Consider the following 10,488-nt stretch of genomic DNA (forward strand, 5'->3'; position numbering starts at 1 on the left):
TTTTTGGGAAATTGTAAGAATTTTAATGGTGTAAATAAATGTTGTTTGTTATAATAATAAAACTTTGTTAATATCCCTTAAATACTTCTCTAAAATAAAGACTATTAATAATTTGAAATTATAAAAAAAATATAAATTTCCCACATTTTTTGTTATTCTATTAAAAGTAGTCAAAGGTAGAACTTTTTGGAAACCTATTTATATTGGAAGGTTTAGTATTCAAAGACACACAAGTTTTATATTAAAAACTTTTTTCTTTACAAAGAACCATTTCAGGGATATTCGAACAAATATGGTTTCCAACCCCAACTTCAAGGTCTGTTTTTACCCCTGAAAGTGAATGATGACTGATAAAGAAAACATATATTGAATACTTTTTCAAGTACTACATCATACTAAAATTTCACCAAAACTGACACATGTCAACTTTCACAAAAATTTTCAGCTTCATTTCTCTAAGTGTTATATTATTGACAAATAAAATTTAAAAAAAACTACCCAACATTTTTTAAAGAATAATACTGATAATATGGAACGTTATCTTTTTACTTCAAAAATAAAACGTCTCATGCATTAAGTTTCTATTAAATTGCAAAATTTATTTATTAATAATAATATGATATTCATTTATTTAATTACCCCTGGAATGATAAACTAAAGATTGTGGTGATATTATTCGTAATTAAATCATGCTTACCCCAAAAAAATGATTACCCGACTTCCCATCCTTCCCCCTAGGCAGCCGCGCGAAGAATGACATTGCAGCGGGAGGCCCCGTCATGCAACTCTGCATCCCCCACCACTTGCGTGTAAACGTTTACGCGGGAAAATTTGAATTGATATTTATTATTCATACTTCTCAGTTATGTTCCAACATTTGTAACATTTAATAATTAAAAATTATATTATTTTTCTTTCTAAAGTATTTTGAATATTAATATTGTTAATATTAACATTTGAAAAACTCATTTTCTTTAGGGAAACCTAATTTAATCGCGAGTGTACGTTCCATAACTGTTAAGTCAGAACACGACAGACGTGCAGAATTTCGCGAAAGTGTTAGGCGATGCAATTTCTTAAAAACAATTCCTGAAATATCCTTTTCTCAACCGCGATGGAGTTAATACTTTCATCAGGCGAATCGTCCAAGAACCGCAACGTTACCGTATCATTATAACGAAATATCCCAACCTAGCCGTGCATACTCGGTTCGCGTGTGGAAAATTGTTCGATAGCAGGCTTTTTCGAGGAAAGAAAATGCCACAAAATACTTGGTGAAATATATTGATCTCGACTACTGATAACGTGGCGCTTTAACATCGATTTTACTACGATTAGACATTATTTACGGAGGCTTGCGGTGCCGTAGGATCGTGAATTTATTATAATTTCGCCTGTAAAGGTATACCAGCCAGGAATACCAGCTACTTTACCCTTAAGTTGTTGCATGCACGTAGAGGAAGGACAGTTCCTCGGCCACACTGTCGTGTTGCTCGACCACGCCATAATTTTTCTGCCACGATAAACGACTACTACGTGTCTTTTCATTTTGTACACAATGAGAGGACTGGAAGAATTTTTTCTATCTGTTGAATCTTGGAACAAAAGGATTTTTCAGCAGATTCAGAATCTTATAATTAAAATCAAATCAAATTTAAAAGGAGGCCTAAGAGGCTACAACCTAAGACCCCCACTTTACATGGAAGTCAAAAATATACTGAATGGAATTTTGTTTACGAATTAATTTTATTTAATTTTATTTAAAATAAATTTAAATCTTTGAAACAAATTTATCAAGTAAGGGGGTCGAAGGTTCGATAGCCCTGGGCCCAAAAAATCCTCTTCAACATTATCTAAATAAATTTCAATTCAAATAATTGCTTAATTGAAAATTATTGTTTGTAATGTTCAACTAAAGGACGAAATTAATTATTTATTACATGAATAAATTAAAATAAATTATTCGAAATACTGAGATTGATTGACAAATGCAACTTTAATTAATATTTATTATTTATTGGATATTAAATGATGTTATTTTGTAACTGTTAAATTAATTCTTAATTTCCCTATTGTTCTCATTGTTCTGTTCCAGCCCCTCTCAAATTATACTATGCAGTATCTACAATTTAACAACGAAAAATATGACTAACTAACTTTGAATAGAATATCTCGGTTCTCAAGAAACAAACGGTACGAGGACCACAATCGAATAATACCTTCTAATACTCCAATTGAATACACAGAATCCTGGCAGTGTTCATCGTTTCAAGTTCTGAGCTATGAAGAGCTACTTCAGTAGATTTGATTTCGAACCCGCAGCATGCTACTGCCAATTATTCGGCGTACACATTGTCCCGTTGTGAATCGGTCGAGAGACGGTGGTCGATTACTGTATTCGAAGTAGAGCCGTTATATCAATTTGCATAATGCATCGATTAAATAAACGAGTTGCGGCTTCGTACGATGTCGCGCAGTGCCGTAACCGAGCCGTTGTTACCCGCAAAACAACTATTGACAGTGAAATTCTCCACCCTATTCACGTATATCACGGAACGCGGTTCGAATTAATGGCTTTTCTTATATTTTTTCATCGTACGTGTTCATGGATTTCACGCGCCGGCACGATCGGGGGACGGTAAGTGCTTTATAACGATTATGAGCCTGTCGACAGCGTCATTACCGATGACTGACACCGTGGCGAGTTGTCTTTCGGCATTAATTGGACGCATAATTGCAACGATCCACGCATAGAACGTTTTGACGGCTAACGTTACCGCGTCCCGTTGAATGGAAATTTCGGCGTCGACTGGAAACGGGAACAGGAAACAATTAGCCCGGCAAATAACCGTATTGTTCAGTCGGGGATTTATGAAATTTTCATTTCAAATTCGCTCACTTATTTCTTCTCTACGTTCTGACGTCACGCGAAGAATAATTATCAAATTATTTGAGAGGATAACGCGTTGAATACCGTGTACTTTTTTCGGAAGAAATAGATGAAAATAGATATCAATCAAATACCAATTATGTAGTTTTGTATAAAAATGTTTTCCTATCTGAAATTTCAATTTTCCCAACCAGGTACCACCAGTTAACCAAACTGAACAAGGAAGACGAAACAATTCGTTCTGTGTAATTCAAAAGCCAGGAGAAAATTGCATTTCATCAGAGAGCAAAATGTCGGGAAACGGATGTCGCTGTCGCTTTAAGCGAGGTCCCCTTAATCGCAAATAGAATTACTCTTACGTCTTAATTGAACGTTCCTGCGAGCTCAGTTGTACGGGAATCAGAAGTTTCAATCACTTACTCGGCTCATCGACGTTGCCGAGGAAAACTTCCGCCGCGACAAACCGAGCCATCATGCTCATCAGGAATAGCAACCCCTTCATCCTCGCCGACTGTGTCTGGCTGTGAGCGAATAGACGATTCCTGGCCCTCTCTCTCTCCCCTTCGGATATCCTGTTGGCGGGGTAGCAAGTTGGCCGAGATAGCTGATAAGTTTCAATGAATTTAGTTCTCCGATAGCTTGAAACTCCACTTCCGAACCGATTCTCTACGTCTTCTGGGATTCCGGTCTATCCGACCTGACACGTCGTCGTGTAAACTTCACAACACACTCGACTACTCTATCCTCGACACGAGTAACAGCTGGATCCTCGAGAATAATCCGACGAATAATCACACACCCACAGGTACCGCGCGTTTAACAGACATCGGAGTTCATTGACGAAACGAACGAACGAGAATGCGCCTCCAACCGAGGGTTCTCGTCCTTTTTAAACCGTTTGCCTGAGTCTATAAAGCGTCTTGCACGGTTATTAATGGAGCTACTCGATCGGCTAATCGTATGCACGATCCACGGTCCATTAACGTTTTCCTTCATACACGGCTACACTTTGCGCCTACCCGTCATCGATAATGACGTAACGCAGCTATTTTTCAGGATAAAGTCGTAGGACGTGGAAGTTGGACGCTGGAAATAGACGAACCCCAACACCTAACCGATATCATCAGGGTACGTCGGATGGTATCATCGTACCATGTATCGTCAGAGTCCTTTCATGGTGCACCATAACGCGACGGAGTTATTCATCGATCCCATGGAGTTAAAGTATCACCTTAATCGTCGTCAAGTTTGAAGATATCTCGGATTTTTCATACGCCAGTGAGATTGTTTCATTTTCATTCATTAAACCGAGTGTCTTCCAGCGAAGACAGAGATATCAACTTGTGAATAATCACTTGATTATGAATTATATTTAAATTCGACCAATTTTTGTTCACTGTAGTTGATTGAAAGTTTACTAGGAGCAACAGTTGATACAACTATGTTTCACGAAATGACAAAAGCACACAAACTATCTGGATCACGATTTTAACTTCAACGTCAGACACTTTCGGTTGATGATACACGAATGGAATTTAATGATGGATAATATTGGTTTATTTTAGTTAGAACGAAGAGAAAGAATGTAGAGAGTGAAGATTAGTGAAAATCATTGGGAATATCGATGGGATTCCGACGAAGAAGCGCGCGATCTCTACGGAAAGTAGAAGGCGCGCTCACTGCTGCGTTGCGGCAGGCCTACTGACAGGGGCAACGCAGCTTTCGGTTCAGCTCGGTACGTTTCGTGCGATTTCGCCACCCTCCGGCGGCAGCTTAAAGCATTCTCCGACCACTTTTCATATCCCCTCCACGCCGGTATGTGATCACTACAGACTACCCCCTTGTTCAACCCTTCGACGAACAGACAAATGTTAGAAATTGGTGTGAGAATTCATTATTTGGTAGATTAGCGAGGAACGTTTCGAGGAGCCGATTATCAATTATTTACAATGAATCGGGAAAGTTTTGCTACCCTATCGATTAATGCGCGAAGCGCGAAATGATTTCTCGATGAATCATGGATTTTTGAAATCTTAAAACTTCTATGTACAAGCCTACCAATGCTCGTTACTGTACAAAATTCCAATTATGTACCGGAAATAAGCTCTACTGATTTTTCTGAGTTTCATCCCTTTTTGTTAGGCAAACAATGGGGAAGTGACAGAGGCAAATTTCTATGTCCCGAAATGTTGCAATATTTCTGACTGAAAGTTAGCCGTTACTCAAACGAAAAGCGAAAAAAATAAAAGTTTACAGCCAGCAATTGAAAACGGTTCTCCATTTTAATGGAGAACTTTCAAATGAACATTTTCATAAATATGTATCGCAGACTCACACTTTCTCCGCTTTTGTCGCTTCTACGTTTTCCGTCGGAACAAACGAAATAACGTTTTTATCACCTTGGTAATTAAGTTAGCGGAACAGCTGTGATAAACTGGTAAACTTTACTTACTGAATTATGTTAACCGAACACGTCATTCCTATTTTATTTTAAATGAGAAAATATTTACATTGTCACGAACTATTTTATATTAAACTGCCCGGAATGGAGAGTCTACGGTTTATCAGAGTTTTACAACTTCGTAATTTTATAATTTTGCAATTTTACAGTTTTAGAACCCTAAAATCTCAGTATTTTGAAATTTTGCAATTTTCAAATCTTGATACCTTAGAATCTTAGAATAGGGGAGGGTGCATATTTAATTTAGATGCAAATAACAATTTAAATTCCGACTCGAAAACTTGATCGCGTTAACTAAGAACTTAAAAGGTTCGGGAAGGACTTCTTATTCCCGATTATAATCTCTTGAATCGGTTACAAAGGGATTCGTTGAATAAGATAGGAAATGCCACGTTCGTCATAGTTACAACGAGGTTACTAAAAGCTCGGAAAAGTAGACAATGGGATGCCCGCAAAAGAAGTTTATTGCTTCCGCAATAAGTTCCTGGAGCAGGGCCTAAGAAAGGGGTTAAGTTCAAAATACACATTTACAATGCTCGAAATTCTCAATTGTCTTCGTGAATTAATGCGATGATGGCTGATTTTTCAACGAACCATTGTAATTACCATTTTGGATGCAAAATGGTATCTATTTGACCAATAATGCAACCATAATTGTCCAATAGAAGAGACGGGGATTAAATTAAAATTAGGGCTCTCTACATGGTCCGCCGTTCGAGAGTTAATACGGAAGATGAATCTACTGGACCTTATGACCCTCCACCCCTTCACCCTAATTGTACTACTGTAGTAGACTGATTTGGCTTTGGATCTCTACTTCAGAATTTCAAAATTTGTTTCTTCTTTATCCATGAATCGAAGAAAAGACTGTTATTATGAACTGAAAATGGCTATTTACTAGCCAAGGCAATCATAAACTCATCTTGCTCCATAACAATGCTCGTTCGCATGCAACAAAGGCAACAAAGGATATCATTTTCTCCTTGGAAGTTCCTCCTTGTATGGCTTATATGTCAGACATGACCCCTTGAAATTGTCATTTGTTTAAATCTCTAGAATATCATCCAGTAGATACATATGATTCTAATCAATCGATAACGTTCAGAAACCCCTCCGAAAAATAGCGAATAGTAATTAATAATAGCGATGATTATACATTTTCAATCTTTTTGAACGAAATTTTGATTTTACCCCCAAGTAATATAGGATAAATTATATTTGCCACAAAATTAATAATGAATACATTTATCAATTTTAATACTTATAAACAAGAATCGAAGAACGAATTTAATTAATACCGAAGATTCTACTTTAATTTCCCTCTGTTCATTTCTATAGCAAATATTTAACAGGACTGCTTGATTCGTTTGTTCTTCGACAAGCACGGCACCCGGTAAATATCTGTCTTTTATAAATATTTATTAAGGTTCTTCATTTATATTGCGCGAGAACGATGTTCGAAATACTTAAGGGAAACTCGTCGAAATAAATTAATAATTAAATCAATCGGAGCTGGAAGTTTGCATAACAAAACTTACCAGATTCTTCGAAACTCTTTTCATAAACCTCAAAGCGTCGTAGAATTACATTGATGTAGTTTATCTCGTTAAAAATAATCAAATATTCTACAGCCCCGGCTTATTTATTGAAATTAATATTAAAAATTATTTCTTCTATTCCCTTAAAATGTAAAAATCAATTTAACACGTTAAGCTTTTCTCGAATAGTTCATATCTTTGATATTAGAAATCAATTATACAGTACATTCATTAGCACTTTAGCATGAATCAAGGTGGCCCACAGACTGCATTCAATTTTGGCTAAAAGTTAAGCAACGGGGGTACGAAACTTTTCATTCGCTTTCCATTTAAACGATTGCCATAATTGAATCACTCTACTCGCAAACTCTCGTTAGGAACGTTTTATTGGGTGTTCCAATTTTAAGAAAGTTATACCACGATATCGAAGTCTTCGATTACTTTGATAGGCTTCACGGTTCGGTTATAAGTTATTAAGAGTGTATACCGTCAATTAAATTTTCACGGTGGTTGCAAATAAAAAAATATAGTATTGCAAAAGTTCTTCATTTTATATAAGAAAATTTTTGTTTAATACTTACTACACGCAAATAAAAAAATATACAATTCATTTTAATTTGTAATTTGAATAATTAATATTTTTCTCGTTATATAAAATCATTCTGAAACTACTTTATTAAAAACCAATAAAACAAAAAGGAAACGATATGACTGCATGACAGTATTTAAAAATTCTAACCATAAATTTTAACCTTGAAATGCCAGCAAGACAGTGAATTATTGGCTTTATAAAAATGTGAAAATTTTCAGAATAATACAAAATTCATTAGATAAGAAGAAAATTTGATGTGTTATTTTAAAATTTATGTTAACCATGTACTGAATGTTTTCTTTTTGTTGTTAATTTCAAGGTACGCTATTTAAGAACAATCTCTTCATTTTATTCATTTAATTATACGTTCGTTTAATTATTTATAGGTGGGTCTGGTTCCCTCGCACGTATAAATATCTGTTACAGATTGTAAAATGATAAAGAAATTTCAGAAGAGAAAGTTACACTCTTTAAGATACCAAATGTAACTTTATACAAAAGGAACAATTATCAAAACCGTCGCCTAATTAATTCCTACGAATTAAGCCAAGATCCTTATTCCATTGACGAAATTAAAATTCCAAAATCCAACAATGACCGAGGAGGGATATCTAGACAATTGCCTATCGATTGCCGAGGATGACGACTACAAAGAGAAGACGAGATTAGCGGAAGTCACAGCCACCACATTGTGCAGGCTGAATGGCATAATGAAGCGAATGCGGGGGTGGCGCGACGACCGTGTCAAGCTTACCTCCAACATTTGGCGGTTGAAGCTCGCCCTCCACGTAGCTAGCAAAGAAACAAACGATACCCTGCACGCTGACCCATTGATCGAGCATCAAAGAGCGGAAATCAAACGGCTCGAGGCTGATAATCAATCTCTAAAGCAGGAAATCGCCGACATTAAATTTTCCACCGTCAACTCGGATTCTTTTACCAACGAAAATCAAGAGTACCTAGTCGAACGAGAATACTTAAACAACGAGATCCAATACTTAAAAAGTCGACTGAAAGAGGTCGAAGACGGACACGAACACAATTCCGAAGTGGAGCATCTAAAATGCCAATTGAAGCATTTCATGATGGTGGATCATACCATGGAAATAATATTCACGGATATAGTTAACAAAATCGCAGAGACTATCGCTAATTTATCCGAGGAACTAGTGAACTTGAACGATCATTTACACAGATCAAAATTAAAAAATGATCATTTGTATGTTAAGATCGATCGATTAAAGGCGATGTTGCGCTCTAAAAGTGGTAGTATTTTAGACTATCAAAAAAGGATCACAGAATTGAATGATCTGACGGAATGTATAAAAAGAGAATTAGGTAAATTCAAAGACAATTCAAGTATAGATTCATTTGGTAAAATTAATCTGGATAATATCGAAAGATTGGCGATTGGATTGAAAAATAAATTAAGAAACGATTATGAAGCTCTGCTAGGTGCAGGTGATTTGGACTGTCTGAAATATATTCAAAAAATCATTGAGCTTAGGATCAATTTAAGAGAATTTCACATGGAATTGAAGTCCAAAGAAAATCTATCGAACTGCTCGAAATTCAATCCGAAACAGTTATCTAATATTGAATCTATTTTAAAAGAGATCAACATGGAGATTGGTAAATTGAAGCAGGAGCACGTGAAGAAAAATTGTCGAACGGTGGAGTTCGAGGGTGTGCAATATTTAAGGAAAATCGATGATCTCCGTGTGATCATAGAAAAGGTTAGAATAACGATAAGCGAATTCGATGGTTCAAACGAGGACGAGGAGATAGAGAAATTGGATGATTTCGTCGGTCGAGTATGCAAGGAGATCAAGGAATTGGAAGTAATCGTCGTATCTAACGATCGTTCTGTATTGTTAAAAACGATAGAACGTTTGGAAAATTCTCTGGTCGAATTAAAAGTGAAATCGAGGGAGAAAGACCAACACCTTGACGCCTTGTCAGCGGAATTATTTAACATGGAAGAATTGCTTAAGGAGGAGGAGCGAGAGGTCGATTTGTTAACAGAAAAAAATAAAGCTTTGGAAGAGAAAGCATTTGATGTTCAACGCGAACAGGAGTGCACCAGGATGGAGCTGGAACAACTGCAACAGGTGAATCAGGACATAAATGTAACAAGAAAGAAGTTGCAAAACGTAGCTGCTGAAAATGAGATTTTGCACGATACTCTGGAGAAAAAGAACCAAGAGATGAACGTCATCGTTGTTGAAAAAGTTTCTCTGGAAAGGGAATTGAAGACAAAGATTGCTGAACTAACGAGGATCCACGAGGAGAACGAAAGGTTGCAAAACAGAGTGAAGGAATTCGAGGAGTCTAATAATTTTACAAACTTCACCAGAGCTGGTGAATCATCGAGGTCCAAGGAAGCTCTGGATATCGCAAATCGTGAAATATTTCATTTACAAATTCAATTGGAGGGATTGTTCGGTGAAAAATCTAAATTGGAAACAAATATCTGTCAATTGGAATCGAAGAACGAGATATTAGTGTACGAACTTGGGGTCGAGAAGAGCATCGGTGAAGAAAGGCTGATCGAATTGACGAAATTAAAATCTGACTATAATAAATTGGACATCGAACGAATGCATTTGAAAAATGAAAAAGAACGATTGAACACCGAACTGATAAATTTGACTGATAGAAAGGAGCAATTGGATGAGAAATGTTTGAAACTCGAGGACGATATCGATAAATATAGATCCGAGTGCGGTGTTCTACGGGAGGAGGGTAGGAACTTTGGAATAGTTAAAGAAAATCTGTCGGCCAAGTTTGCGGAGGCTGAGGATAAAATAAGACGTTTGGAATTCGAAAATTCCAAGCTCGGGGACGGTTCGAACGACTTAAGTTTGAAGAATATCAGCCTCGAGGAACGTGTGCGAGTGCTCCTGACGGAAAAGAATGACCTCGTGACGCGTATTAATGAACTGGATGGAAAGAACGTCGCGTTGAAAGATCAGTTGAATAAAGTTAAAACGGAGAACGAATATTC

At 36.6% G+C, this 10,488-nt stretch overlaps 1 protein-coding gene and 1 long non-coding RNA gene across 5 annotated transcripts in view; one reads left to right on the forward strand and one right to left on the reverse strand.

Moving 5' to 3' along the window:
• Positions 1-10,488, reverse strand: part of LOC117603143 (neural cell adhesion molecule 2) — a 53,060-nt gene that overhangs the window by 23,413 nt on the left and 19,159 nt on the right. For 2 of the 4 annotated variants that reach the window (XM_076691404.1, XM_034321983.2), the window contains exon 1: positions 3,311-6,275. The exons of the other annotated variants lie outside the window; for them this stretch is intronic. In XM_076691404.1, the coding sequence (XP_076547519.1) occupies positions 3,311-3,392 (82 nt within the window). In that variant the 5' untranslated portion in view covers positions 3,393-6,275. Of the gene's footprint in view, positions 1-3,310; positions 6,276-10,488 lie in introns of those variants that run through there. 4 annotated transcript variants of the gene reach the window in all.
• LOC143305965 (uncharacterized) lies at positions 7,596-8,014 on the forward strand. Its single transcript, XR_013063212.1, has 2 exons — positions 7,596-7,800; positions 7,868-8,014. It is a non-coding gene; the product is annotated as an uncharacterized LOC143305965 (long non-coding RNA).

The sequence above is a fragment of the Osmia lignaria genome, chromosome 12 (genome assembly GCF_051020975.1).
Source record: "Osmia lignaria lignaria isolate PbOS001 chromosome 12, iyOsmLign1, whole genome shotgun sequence".
Taxonomy (NCBI): Eukaryota; Metazoa; Arthropoda; class Insecta; order Hymenoptera; family Megachilidae; genus Osmia; species Osmia lignaria.